Raw genomic sequence first — 15,889 nt, 5'->3', positions numbered from 1 at the left:
ATTTAACATCTTGATTTCTCAGTACAGCAAGTATTGACTTTTCTTCCATCTTAAAGATCAATAGTTAACATCATTATTGACAAACAGTGTCCTTGTGAATGGATATGAAAAGAGCATCATTAATTATTACTGCATTCTATTGTAATTAAAAAACACAATCTGTGTGTGGACCGAAATTCTGGAGACAAGAGTATTGCTCATTTCAGATAATGTAAGAATTGAATACAGACATTTCAAATTTTATTACCAGTATTTGCAAATCACAGTAAATATATTTATAGATGTTCAATAATAACTTCCTGCACTTAAATCTGTTAGTAACCAGTTTATGCAAGTAGTTTATTAATATTAATTAGTTAATTTCCCTAATGGAGTATGTAATTGAATAGAAGGAGAGCCGCACAGCTCAATTGTTGGGAACTAGCTATCATGAAAAGGGGATTATAAACTGACTTCTTAACACAATATAAAAGATGAGCTTAGACATGTTAAATTAACCAACAATAGTTTCAGTGCACATTTCACTTAGAATTTTAAAGTAAGTTATCATTACAGTTAGAAGTTTAACATGATACATAATTAGAATATCATTACAATTATTTTTATTTAAAAATAACTAGTACTATGGTGTGGCCATTATATTTTGCCACTAAAAAAAAGAAAGATCCATTTTGTGTGTGCCATGCTAGTATTATAAAATATTGACATTCTCTAATTCTATTCAAAATTGTCACCATTTAATAGTTTCAAATTCTAATCAAAATCAATCATCAAAATAAAATGACAACTACATGAACTATTATTGTATTGTGTAGGATTTTTTAAGGTTCCAAATCTTAATTTTTTTTTCTTGATTATTGTTTTCAACATACTTGATTGTTTTGTATAGATAAATATGAAAGTATGTGACAATATAGAAATTTCACTTAAATTGCAGATTGCCAAATTCTTCTTTGAGTCAGATCTGTATTTGTTGCTGTTACAATTGTCTGTCCAACTCTCATGATTTTATACATGTATCTTATGCCTAAGGACAGACAATATATCTTCTTCTGACGTTAAAAAAGAGTGCCCAGAAAATAAAAACATGTATTGTCTTTTGAAAAAAAAACTTTTGTGATTTCACCACATTTAACAAAGGAGATATTATCCAAAAGAAGAAGAAACTCTGGGATGCAAAATTCCATATAATGTACTAAGATGATTGGCTTGGATTAGCTTAAAAAACTAACTTGTTAGCTTGTTTACACCAGGTTTTCTCATATAAACGTAACTATGCTTGCTGGAATTATATGATCTATGAGTTTTGTTTCTTATTTGCAGAAATAAAGCCATTGCTGACTATCTCAGTTCCAATGGCTACATCAGCGCCCTTACAGAATTCCAGAAAGAGGCGTCTATGGTATGTGAACAAAGAATATTTACAGGGCTTCTGCTAGCATTTGACAAATTGGCGAATGACCAAAATTAAACAATTTTGGCAATTATATTATAAAAAAATGCAAAAATGTTTATTGTTGCTTTATCAAAGATTTATCTAGGTCTGTGTCTTGCATCTCTGACACATACAAATCGGGGGAAAGACATCATACAAAATTGATGAGCTCCGTATAGGATGCATACACAATCTAGTGGTGTTGGTTTGCTGTACATGTTTTGGTAAATTCTTAAATCCTTTAATAAAATTTGTAATTGAAAACACACATTTTAATGTTAACAAGACCATAACCAATTCTAGCTTTTAATAAACAGTACTCATGTATTTTTAGTTGATCCTTTGTCCCCATAAACAGAGGGGGTAATCACATGACAAACAAGATGGTGACGTCCATGCCGAGGCAGGTATATTTCGTTGTTTTATACCCTTTACTACTTGTATTATTATTTTTTATTCAGCTCACTTTCCAGCCATGTAAGAAAGAAAGTTACTGGCTTTTATTTCGAAGTAATATTCGCTCTTTATCTGGACTTTACTTGGTGCAAAATTTCTTAGCGGGATGAGCTAATTAGGGCTCCACTAAAAAAATTTGCACCAAGTAAAGTGGAGATATAAAGTGAATTAAAATACGAAGTTAACGCTTATCACCTTCTTACTGATATGGCTGGAAAGTGAGCGTCATTTAAAAAATAAACAGAAGTAATAAAGGGTATAAAACGGCGAAAAATAACTGTCTCGGTATGGACGTCGCCGTCTTGTCTATCACGTGATTACCCCCTCTGATAAAGTACAGTACACATGTTCAATGTCACGTCATCAGCAAGGAAAGCAAGAGTACATATATTGCATTTTGTATAAAAACAAGCTCAGAAAACATTGAAATCTTGTATTTTCAATTAAAAGTTTCATTTAACAAAATTATATGCAAATGATTTGGAATTGGCATTTTCTCAAAATTGAATACAAATTGTTACAGTTTGATAAGTTATTATTGAAAAAGTTACTGTACTCTTATGATGATTTTTAAAACAATCCGACAAAACTGGATTTATTGGAAGTTGTTGCAAAAACAAGCTTTAGCTGTTCTATTGACTTTTGTTTTGGTTGTAATGTTTTTACAGAAGGGCTTAACATGTTCAAACGCTTCTCTTTGCAGAATGGTCAATCATTAAAATTGGTCAGAACCTACTAATTGTTTTCATTAACATTTTCTTAGAAATATAATAGAAAACATATAACAAGCAAATGAAAAACATAGGGTTTGTTCACTCTATCTCTTATATTTATGCCCCCCTTCGAAGAAGAGGGGGTATATTGCTTTGCTCATGTCGGTCGGTCGGTAGGTCTGTCCGTCCACCAGGTGGTTTCCGGATGATAACTCAAGAACGCTTGGGGCTAGGATCATGAAACTTCATAGGTACATTGATCATGACTCGCAGATGACCCCTATTGATTTTGAGGTCACTAGGTCAAAGGTCAAGGTCACAGGTGAAGGTCACAGTTACTGGAAATAGGCATTATAAGGATTTAGCATGGTTCAAACAAGGGAAACAACTACGGTTTATGCATGTTCTTTTTATTACAGATTTGCCTCCCTTTAATTCATTCAAAATCTCATTTTACAGCAGAGATTCCAAATCTGACCTGTAAATGAGCCCCATATTTACTGCCAGTGCTAGGTTACCTTTTCCCATTTGATCATTCTTAAGTATTGGTATTGTAATGCTGCTACTGCTGCTGCTACTGCTACTGCTACTACTTCTACTACTACTACTACTACTACTTCTACTACTACTACTTCTACTTCTACTACTACTACTACTACTACTACTACTACTACTACTACTACTACTACTACTACTACTACTACTACTACTACTACTACTACTACTACTACTACTACTACTACTACTACTACTACTACTACTACTACTACTACTACTACTACTACTCCTCCTCCTCCTCCTCCTCCTCCTCCACCACCACCACCACCACTTCCACCACCACTACCACCACCACGTCTACTATTACTACTTCTACTACTACTGCCACTTCTACTACTATTTTTACTACTACTACTACTACTACTACTACTACTACTACTACTACTACTACTACTACTACTACTCCTACTCCTCCTCCTCCTCCTCCTCCTCCTCCACCACCACCACCACCACTTCCACCACCACTACCACCACCACGTCTACTACTACTACTGCCACTTCTACTACTATTTTTACTACTACTACTACTACTACTACTACTACTACTACTACTACTACTACTACTACTACTACTACTACTACTACTACTACTACTACTACTACTACTACTACTACTACTACTACTACTACTACTACTACTACTACTACTACTACTACTCCTACTCTCCTACTCCCTCCTCCTCCTCCTCCTCCGCCTCCACCACCGACCACCACACTTCCACCACCACTACTACCCACGCACCACGTCTACTACTACTACTTGCCACTTCTACTACGATTTTTACTACTACGACGACTACTACTACTACGACTACTACTACTACTATACTACTACTACACTACTACTACTACTACTACTACTTCTACTACTACTACTACTACTTTCTACTACTTCTAACTACTACTACTACTATCTACTACTACTACTACTACTACTACTACTACTACTACTATTACTACTGATACTACACTACTACTACTACTCTCTACTACTACTACTACTACTACTACAACCACCACCACCACAACCACCACCACCGTTCACAGTGACAAAAAACGTATTCACACAATGGCTGCTACTACAACTTAAAGCCCATATAGGGGGACATGCATGTTTTACAAACAGCCCTTGTCATTAATTATGACACTTATAAAACAGAATGTTGCGATAATATTTTTAAAACTGAAATCCTGAGGTTGAACAAGTAAGCATCTTAATATGAAAATGCTTACAGCACTAGACTTAAAAGAGGAAGTAACATTAAATGTATTAATATATATTTTACATTATTTATGCCTTAAGTGTTTAGTAAAAACCTAGTCGTGTCCATTATTACAATCATTTCCCTAAATGATATTGAAATGGTTTATTGTCAATAAAATATGTGGTTTGTGCACAAAATATAATTTTTATTTTCAAGTTTGACTATACTGTATACAGTAGATTTTAACCAATTGTATGTGACTTGTTTCAGCCTCTTGAATTAGACAAGAAGTATACAGGCATTTTGGAAAAGAAATGGACTTCTGTCATCAGATTGCAGAAAAAGGTGAGCAAGATTATTTTTGTACATCATATAGAGACAAAATACTAGAGTAATTGTGTATGCCTTCGGTAGGGTGGCTTAGAACTGTCACACTGTCTGTCTAGCAGTCAGTTAGACAGTCTGTCTGGAGATCATTTTCATGAGTTTTTGTCTGCAACACTTTCAGATATTGAGCTGATTTTTGGTATGTTGGTCTCCCTATATGACCTACAGATCAGTGCTCACGCTGCTGCCAGACATTATCACCACTGGGGTTTATTTTATCCAACTGGCTATTATTTCTTAAAATTGTCTAGAAAAAATGGCGATTATTTTATCCGCCTACATAAAAAAACAAATTGCCTCTGAATGTTGTCAGGCGAATGCAAATCAGGCCATCAAGCAGAAAAAATCGATAACGAGATTACCTGTGTACACACTCGACCCTGTGTATTGTCATACACACGTCAATAACTTCTGCAACATTGTGGCCTAGAGCGTTTTTCTCAATCAGTGTCCGACAGCAGTGATATATTTCGGAAAAACGTTTTTAATCTCCCTGTGCTTTACCAATTATCGGTAACTGTTTGATCTTTGTTAATTTTGCGCCAATTATTATTTAATCGTCATGAAATCGCCGCTTATATTGTCGGCTGGTTTTGTTTTTCATGGCGTTTTTTCTGCAATTAGATTACGTTAAACATTGCTTGTTGAAATAATTATTTAATCGCCATCAACTAATTATCCCTGTTATTACCGCTGTTTGTCGTCTGCTTTAACATAATGATTTCAATTTTTAACCAGGTAACCTGGTTTCCCAATCAAAGGGACCCGGCATATGCCATGGTCAGCTAATTTTAACAAATCACGTGTTTGGAATTACACTGAGGTGGTGTATTTTAACTCAGGCACTGTGACTTTAATTGATGTAAACATGATCGGCATTGCGAAAGTGTTATTTTTGGAATAAATCATTAACAATTGATATTGGCCTCTGCCTACAATATTGCGGCCGATGGCAAACGTCGTATTAAGAGATAAAGTAGTCGAACGATATGCACATTTTAGATTATGCATATTAATATTTTATATTATGCATATTTCATGTGCAAAACGCGTACAATTTTTCGGATTACCGTTTTCGTATAATGTATTTGTTTCGTCGATTATGATTTATTTTCGAAGTTCATAATAGCAAAAATAGAATGACGAATACACATGCGGTGATACCAGGGCCCTCACAATACTTTGAGGGAAGGGGTCCGCAGCCCTAGGGAGGGGGAATCTTTTGTAACTGGGGGAATTTTTATTTAAAAAAACAACAAGAACTGTGTTAAACTGTTATATACATATTTATGCGCCCTTCGAAGAAGAGGGGGTATATTGCTTTGCTCATGTCGGTCAGTCGGTCTGTCCGTCCACCAGGTGGTTGTCAGACGATAACTCAAGAATGCTTGGGCCTAGGATCATGAAACTTCATAGGTACATTGATCATGACTCGCAGATGACCCCTATTGATTTTGAGTTCACTAGGTCAAAGGTCAAGGTCACGGTGACCAGAAATAGTAAAATGGTTTTTGAATGATAACTCAAGAACACATACGCCTAGGATCATGAAACTTCATGGGTAGATTGATCATGACTTGCAGATGACCCCAATTGATTTTGAGGTCACTAGGTCAAAGGTCAAGGTCACGGTGACCCGAAGTAGTAAAATGGTTTCCGGATGATAACTCAAGAACGCATAAGCCTAGGATCATGAAACTTCATGGGTAGATTGATCATGACTCGCAGATGACCCCTATTGATTTTGAGGTCACTAGGTCAAAGTTCAAGGTCACGGTGACCCGAAATAGTAAAATGGTTTTCGGATGATAACTCAAGAACGCATACACCTAGGATCATGAAACTTCATAGGTAGATTGATCATGACTTGCAGATGACCCCTATTGATTTTGAGGTCACAAGGTCAAAGGTCAAGGTCACAGTGACCCGAAATAGTAAAATGATTTTCGGATGATAACTCGAGAACGCTTTTGCCTAGGATCATGACACTTCATAGGTACCTTGATTGTGACCCGCAGATGACCCCTATTGATTTTCAGGTCACTAGGTCAAAGGTGAAGGTCACAGTGACAAAAATCGTATTCACACAATGGCTGCCACTACAATGGACAGCCCATATGGGGGGCATGCATGTTTTACAAACAGCCCTTGTTCTATATGTGACTGTCTATAGGACAGAAAGGTGGACTTTTACTTAATCTATTGACTATATAACAGTAATCTAATTTAAATGTGTGTCGGTAAGTAGGCTTTTTAGCTCACCTGAGCACAACGTGCTGTGCTCATGGTGAGCTTTAGTGATCGCCTTTTGTCCGTCGTGCGTTGTCCGTTGTGCGACGTCAACATTTGCTTTGTTCACTCTCTAGAGGTCCACATTTAGTGTCTAATCTTCATGAAATTTGGTCTCAATGATATCTTGGATGATTTCGAAAATGGTTACGTTTGCTTGAAAAACATGGCTGCCAAGGGGCGGGGCATTTTTCCTTATATGGCTATATATGGCTATAGCAAAATCTTGTTAACACTCTAGAGGCCACATTTATTGTCCGATCCTCATAAAACTTGGTCAGAAGATTCATCCCAATGATATCTTGGACGAGTTCGAAAATGATGTCGGTTGGTTGAAAAACATGGCCGCCAGGGGGCGGGGCATTTTTCCTTATATGGCTATAGTAAAACCTTGTTAACACTCTAGAGGCCACATTTATTTTCCGATCTTCATGAAACTTGCTCAGATGATTTGTCCCAATGATATCTTGGATGAGTTTTAAAATGGTAACCTTGGCTTGAAAAACATGGCTGCCATGGGGCGGGGCATTTTTCCTAATATGGCTATATACATGTATGGCTATAGTAAAATCTTGTTAACTTTCTAGTTTGCTCAATCTTCATGAAATTTGGTCAGAACATTTGTTTCCTGTGTAGTAAAGTTTGGTTTTATTATGTCAATATTATGTGACATTAACTGTATTATGTAATTTTTCATAACACAGAATTTTCATAGTTAACATAACTGTTTTAGTCATGAACACCTATGTTAAAACTTTCAACGAAGAGATAACTGAAAGAAAGACAACATGTACATGATTTTGCTGTATTTATGCAGTATTTATCTCCCTTGTTTAACCTGGTTACGTAATCTATTTTTAGTTCTGCTCTGGAATTTGGGAAGATATTAAATCATTGATAAATGCACTGTTCTGAGGGAAAATTGACTACTCTGCCATTGATCTCTTCTAAACTGAATAAAATAAGCTGTTTTGGCTGATTTAAACACCTCTTGATGCTTTCTTGAAAAGTTAACAGCTCTTGAAAAAGGTTGGAATTTTGAAATAATTAAACTCTAAATTATTTTTAACACCAGCATCAAGACATTTTGGCATTATTTTCTAAATTATTCTTATTATTTAGATTATTTTTATTTGGCATTTTCTAAATTAGAAAGACTATTGTATTTCAATAACTTAAGTAAATTTTTCTTATTTTTACATTTGATTCACTGAAGTTTCCTTATCTCCATAAATATTGTTCTTTAGATTAAATTAGACCTATTTCGTAAACTAGATTTTTGAAGCACTTTCTTTACTAACAGTAAGTTATATTTATATCAGGTTTTTTTGACAGATTTTGAACTTCTTTTTACATTCATTAAGGTATTTACTGTATGTTGTTCATTTTTGTAACGATACTTAGATTCTTTAGACTTGTACCTGTTCTTAATTTTCTGTCATTGTTCTTCATTTTCCGAGTTCTTGGAATAAAAATTAGTTATTTTTGTTAAAGCTGCCTTGGTTTTCACTTATAAATAAATTCTTTGAGTGTATTTAGGCGTCCCTGATTGAACGCCTTTAGTTAATTGAATTACAACCAGTCAGTATATTCATCCTGACCGGAAATAAGAGTTCGTCAAATAAATATTTCCGCATTACATAAGTGCTCACAAAGTTACATAACTTGTAACCGTCCTGTGACCAGTTCATTTGCGTAAGCGAAGGAGACCGCACTACCACACCTGGATAGAACAGTTGAGTTTAATAATGGTTTGGATCGGTAAAAAAACATGGCCACCAGGGGGGTCTTTTTCAGGCTTTTTCCACTCCATTTTGGGAATACGCCACACTGGAATTTTGGGAATTTCGCGTCCTGAAAACCCCCATTTTGGGGAAAAAAATAATCGCAAAATTGGCTCAAATGGGAAAAATGATCGCATGTAAATTGTGTTTCTTATATTTCAAAGAAGCCGTTAACTGGTAAATAACGACTATTTTGATAACTTGTTATTAAAATTTTACAAAGTATTATGAACATGTGAGATAAGTGCAGGTTTTTTAATCTGAATTTGGGGAAAAGGCCTGGCCTTTATTGAGGTGAAAAAAATCGTGCAAAGCGCCGGATTTTGAGGAAAATAAGGAAAGTCTTAAATAATCATTAACATATTTTACAGTTTTTAAAACAAATTCAAGGCAACAGATAATTTTATTATGCAACACTTTCTATTTTCTACACCGGATCAGGTTAACTTATGTATTTTAAGGTAAAAAAAAAAAAAAACAAACATTGGGAATTTTTTTTTTTCAATTGGGAAAAAACAACCAGATTTGCATTGGGAATGGGGCTGAATTTCGGACCCGTGACATAGGGCGGAAAAAGCCTGTTTTTCCTTATATTTATATAGTAAAAAAGCTTGTGAACACTCTAGAAGTCACATGTTTTGCCTTATCATCATGAAATTTTGTCAAAACATTAGTTATCTGGATGCCTCGGACGAATTTGAAAATGGTCCTGATCAGTGAAAAAACATGGCCGCCAGGGAGTGGGGCAGTTTTCTTTATATGTATATAGTGACAACATGCGAACAGTCTAGAAGACACATTTTTTTCATGACATTTGGACATATCTTGGAAGAGTTAAAAATGGTTCAGGTCTGTTAAAAAAACATGGCCGTCATGGTTGTTCATTCTTTATGATACTTGGTTAGAACATTTGTCTCATTGATATCTTGGGCTGCAAAGAACAGGTCATTTCTTTTTATCTCAGGTGAGCGACTTAGGGCCTTTCAGACCTTCTTGTTTTTTATCACCACAACACTTAACTGAATATTTAACTCAATGAGAATGTCATTATTTTCAGGTATCAGCAGTGTGAAATGCATGACGACATAGTACTAACTTTCAGATATAGTTCTTAATAAGATGTTTGATCCAGATTGTCTTTCTCTGTAAATTATTGTACAAATAAATATTCTTTTAAAACTAAAGACTGCATTTTGAATAAAGCATTTATTGACTAGAATAAATGTAAATGAAACAAAACATTAGCAAAAATAGCAGTTCTGAACGATTCAGACGCTTTCAGCAGTTGCGTAAATTTCGGACATAAAATTCAGACGCGGAATTTGTAACAGAAAAAGCTTTTGTCTTTATCTGTAAATTACTGTACAAATAAATATTCTTTGAAAACTGAAGACTGCATTTTGAATAAAGCATTTATTGATTAGAATAAAGGTCAATGAAAGAAAACATTAACAAAAATAACAGTTCTGAACGATCCAAACACTTTCCCCAGTTGCGTAAAATTCGGACATTAAATTCTGATGCAAATTTTATAACAGAAAAAACTTTTGAGTCGGCGGTTAAAAAACAGGGTCGTCGGGTAACCGGAAACAAGACTTGTTTTTTGTTAGGACTATATTGGATAAATAGAAGTCAATTTTCAACTATAAATCAGCGATTTTTTGTTGTTGATTTTTTTATACATTTTCTGAGGGGGAAAAAATCTGTTTTAGGGGGAAAAAATATATGTTTCAGGTGGGGGACTGCAGCCGAAATTCGGCTGCAGATTTGATATATTGAGGGCCCTGGATACGGAAGGTGTGGTTTATAATATTTCGAGTTATATTCACCAAAAATTGCAATTGGAAAAACTATAAAAACATAGTATAATTAGTAAGGGCTCTGGGTGGTTTGGGGCCTCTGCCCTTAATTCTTATCTGTATGTAACTGTAGCTGAGATCTGGTTTGTTAAGTCACACCCACAACATTGATTGTATTCTTTATTGTAAAGCCATGATAATATTATATAAGAAAATGACACACTGATATTATGTTGTTTTTTTAGTATATATATATAATAACTTAAATCCAATAGATATACAATGAATAAAACATAGATAAAATGAGATTCATTGTTTTTTCTTTCTTTTTGCCTTCAATACCGTTTTGCAGAAAAGTCCGCATATGTTTTGGCTATTATTTTTTTAAGGAAAAAAAAAAGGCTATTATTTTCTGAAGGCCAGAGTAAGCACTGTACAGATGAAGTGTGAAATAAGTTCTGGGAAGTTATCGCTCTCAAAATGTTCTCTATAATAACTGTCGCCTGAGGGTTTTTTAGTCCCCTACCGGTTTCACCGGAGGGGACATTTGGTTTTGTCTCCGTCCGTCACACTTTTCTGGATCCTGCGATAACTTTAAAAGTTCTTAATATTTTTTCATGAAACTTGGAACATGGATAGATGGCAATATGGACATTATGCACGTCATTTCATTTCATTCCTACTTCAAAAATTCTGGTTGCTTTGGCAACAAATAGACTAGAAATACTGCTGAAAATAGTGGTTTTTCTGGATCCTGCGATAACTTTAAAAATTCTTAATATTTTTTCATGAAACTTGAAACATGGATAGATGGCAATATGGACATTATGCACGTCATTTATTTCGTTCCGACGTAAAAATTCTGGTTGCTATGGCAACAAATTGACAAGACATACTGCTGAAAATGGTGGTTTTCTGGATCCTGAGATAACTTTTTAAGTTCTTAATATTTTTTCATGTTACTTAAAACATGGATAGATGGCAATATGGACATTATGCACGTCATTTCATTTTGTTCAGACGTCAAAAATTCTGGTTGCTATGGCAACAAATAGACTAGAAATACTGCTGAAAATGGTGGTTTTCTGGATCCTGCAATAACTTTTAAAGTTCTTAATATTTTTTCATGAAACTTGAAACATGGATAGATGGCAATATTGACATTATGCATGTCATTTCATTTTGTTTCTAAATAAAAAAAATTGGTTGCTATGGCAACAAATATATATTTAAAAAAATCTGGAATTTTTGACAATGGTAGGGGACTTATATTGCTTGACAATAGTCTTGTTAATCAACACTTTCATATATTTAGCTGATTCTTGGTATGTTTGTCTACCTACATGTCCTACAGATGAAGTATGACATTTGTTCTGGGCCATTATTTTTGGCAAAGTTATGGGCCTATAGGACTTGAAATATTCTCTATACAAACTGTTTTCTGGAGTTTTTTACACAAGACTTTTAGATATTGAGCTGATATTTGGTATAAGAGTCTACCTAAATGACCTTCAGATGTAGTGTGAAATTCATATCAGTTCATGGCAGGGTTTTTTTGGCCCGATTTTATAGCCGAAATTCGGCTATGTTCCCAATCCAAAAAAGTATACTTTCTTCTCAAAATGTGGCAAAAAATTCCCAATTTCAAAAAAAAACAAAAAACAAAATTAATTTTTTTTTTTTTTTTTAGAAAGAAGTCTTATGCGTATTTCATCTCAATTTCAATTCAATTACATCTAACAAAGTATTATATGATTTTGTTCTTTTAATTTGAATGATTATAAAGAGTTATATCAAATTTAGTATTTCCCTAATCAGTGGAATTTTCATGTGGAAAAAAAGGCTAATGAATTTATTTTCCCAATTTTATGAAAATGCCGATAAAATTCCCAATTCCAAAGCCATGGGCTATCTTCTCAAAAAGTGGGAAAAAAAACCTGCATGGATTATTGGCAAAATCATGATTTTTTTATGCGAGTCTAACTACATGACCTACAAATGAAGTGTGACATTTTTTTCAGTCAATGGATTTTTGGCAAAGTTGGACTTAACCATTTTCTCTAAAATAGCAACTGTGCAGCTTCAAAGTGCAGTAGGGGGCATGGTGTTTAACAAATGCGGGTCATGTTTATAACTTGAACAATGATAAAAAGAATCATTGAACAAGTTTGAGGCATTTGTCAATGATAAAAAGACACATGCATTTGTTTCTTTAATTCAAATCACATTATCATTTCAGGAACCAGAAAACATGGCATTAAACTGTGCTCCCTTGTTGAGTGTTAAACATTTTTGTGAATATAAAATTAACAAACCTATTATAAAACCTTTTCTTTTGTGATTATTGTCCCCTACCGGTGAAACCGGAGGGGACTTAAGGTTTGCACTCCGTCTGTCAGTCTGTCTGTCTGTCAGTCCGTCGCACTTTTCTGGATCCTGTGATAACTTAAAAAGTTCTTAATATTTTTTCATGAAACTTGAAACATGGATAGATGGCAATATGGAGATTATACACTTCATTTTATTTTGTTCCTACATCAAAAATTCTGGTTGCTATGGCAACAAATAAAAAAATTAAAAAATACTGACAATGGTGGAGTTTCACTGGTAGGGGACCATATTGCTTGGCAATCTCTTGTTCTATTTATCACATTATTTTTAGCTCAATGAGCACAATTGCTAGCGGTGAGCTTTTGTGACCGCCTTTTGTCCGTCATGCTGTGTGCGCCGTCTATATTTGCTTTGTTAACACTCTAGAGGCCACATTTATTGTACTATCTTAATGAAATTTGGTCAGAAGGTTTGTCCCAATGATATCTTAAACCGGTTTAAAAATGGTACCAGTTGGGTGAAAAACATGGCCACCAGGGGGCGGGGAATTGTCCTTATATGGCTACAGAAAAACCTTGTTAACACTAGAGGCCATATTTATTGTCCGATCATCATGAAACATGTTCGAAAGATTTGCCCCAATGATATCTTGGACCAGTTTGAAAATGGTTCTGAGAACTTCCCGCTGCTTGAAAAACATGGCCACCAGGGGCAGAGTAGTTTTTCCTAAAATGGCTATAGTAAAAACTTATTTACACTCTTAAAGTCACATTTATTGTCCAATCTTCTAAAATTTGGTCAGAACATTTGTACCTTGGATGAGTTTGAAAATGGTTCTGGTCTGTTGAACAACATGGCCACCATGAGGTGTGGCATTTTTCCTGGCTATTGTAAAACCTTTTTTACACTCTAGAGGCTACATCTATTGTCTAATCTTCATAAAACTTTGTCAGAAGATTTGTTCCAATAATGTCTTGGATAAAGTTGAAAATGGTTCCGTTTGGTTGAAAAACATGCCCCCCCCCCAGGGTGCTGTTTTTTTTTACTCATATGGTTATACTTTAACCTTGTTAACACTTAAGAAGACACATTTATTGTCCAACCTTTATTAAACTTGGTCAGAACATTTGTTTTAAGGATATCTTCAAAAAGTTTCAAAAATGGTCCCTCTCTCTGTTGAAAATATGGCCACCAGGGGGCGGGGCATTTATCCTTAAATGGGTATAATAAAACCATGTTAACACTTTAAAAGTCAGTTTAATAGTTCACTCTTCATGAAACTTTGTCATATCATTTATATCTTAGGCGGCACAGAACAGGTCAATTCTTTTGTATCTCAGGTAGCGACTTTGGCCCTTTCAGGCCCTCTTTTTAGCTCATGGTGAGCTTTTGGGATCACCTTTTGTCCGTCATGCGGCATCCGTTGTTCATCGTCAACATTTTGCCTTGTGAACACTCTAATGGCCACATTTATTGTCTGATCTGCATGAAACTTGGTCAGAAGTTTTCTCTCAATGATATCTTGGTCGAGTTCGAAACTGGGTCATGCTGCATCAAAAACTAGGTCACTAGGTCAAAAAAAAGAGAAAAACCTTGTGAACACTGTAGAAGTCACATTTGATGCCCAATCTTCATGGCTTTGTACAAATGTTTGTCTTAATGATATGTTGATTGAGTCAAAAAATGGTTACGGTTTGTTGAAAAACATGGAACTCTAGATGCCTCATTTTTGTCCGATCTTCACAAATTTTGGTCAGAAGATTTATGCCTATGATATCTTGCACACAAGTTCGAAAACGATTTGAGTTGGTTGAAAAACATGGCTGCCAGGGGGCGAGGCTTTTTTCTTTATATGGCTATAGTAAAAACTAGTTCACACTTGGAAAGTCACATTTATTGTCCAATCATCATGAAACTTGGTCAGAACATGATTTAATGGTATCTTGGATTAGTTTGAAGATAGTCCCGGTCTGTTGAACAACATGGCCGCCAGGGGGCGGGAAAGGTATCGTTATATGGCTATAGTAAAACCTTGTTAGCACTCTATAAGTAACATTTATAGTTCACTTTTCATGAAACTTGGTCAAAACATTAGTTCTTATGCTATCTTGGGCTGCACAGAACTGATCAGTACTTTTTATCTCAGGTGAGCGACTTTGGGCCTTTCAGGCCCTCTTGTTCACATATTGAAAAAACAGCTTGGTTTTTATCATGGATTGGATTGTAATGAATGTCGCCTGCTGAGACAAAAACTTATTATAATTCATTATGAAGTGCTGTATGTTGTTCTCTTACCTTTTTGCATGTGCTATGATTTTTTCTGCTACAGGTCATGGACCTTGAGGCTAAACTTTCGGAGGCAGAGAAAGAATTCAACCAGGGTGGCCCGACCCGAGATAAGAGAGATCCGTCAGAATGGATACCGCGACCCCCAGAACGCTACTCCCTGAGTGGCCATAGGGCTCCTGTCACAAGGGTGGTGTTCCACCCAAAATTTAGTGTGATGTTGTCTGCTAGCGAGGACGCCACTATAAGGGTGTGTGATAGAGTTCACGGAAATAACCATTGATAGCTTATGTTGTATATTAGTCTCTAGTTGAAAGTATTTGAAAATAAAGCATAGTTTAAGTCTTTAAACTGGAACTATTACACAATAAGATTGTGAGATTTCTCAAAATTACAGGAATCAGGAATAACCAAAGCAGGCTAATGAGATTAAAAATTGGCTGCTTGCTTGAAAGATTCTATGTGAATTTTATGTGTATGGTCCCTGCCGGGAGGCATATAGCAATTTGCCTTTCTGTAGGGTTTGTTTGTTTTTTCTTCCATCTGAACAAGGTCATTCTAAAATGAGTCAAACGCATTTTGTGTAACATCAATAATGCTTCCTGCAAACGTTTTAATGGATTATCTCTTTAAACAATATAAACAC

At 35.2% G+C, this 15,889-nt stretch overlaps 1 protein-coding gene across 1 annotated transcript in view; it reads left to right on the top strand.

The window, feature by feature from the left end:
* Positions 1–15,889, top strand: part of LOC127868346 (lissencephaly-1 homolog) — a 43,470-nt gene that overhangs the window by 10,745 nt on the left and 16,836 nt on the right. The window contains exons 3-5 of the mRNA XM_052410031.1: positions 1,324–1,402; positions 4,638–4,712; positions 15,287–15,493. Of these exons, the coding sequence (XP_052265991.1) occupies positions 1,324–1,402; positions 4,638–4,712; positions 15,287–15,493 (361 nt within the window). The remainder of the gene's footprint in view (positions 1–1,323; positions 1,403–4,637; positions 4,713–15,286; positions 15,494–15,889) is intronic.

Source organism: Dreissena polymorpha, chromosome 2, assembly GCF_020536995.1.
Source record: "Dreissena polymorpha isolate Duluth1 chromosome 2, UMN_Dpol_1.0, whole genome shotgun sequence".
Lineage (NCBI taxonomy): Eukaryota > Metazoa > Mollusca > Bivalvia > Myida > Dreissenidae > Dreissena > Dreissena polymorpha.
The sequence above is the reverse complement of the archived record's forward strand: the minus strand, read 5'-3'. Positions and strand labels throughout refer to the sequence as shown.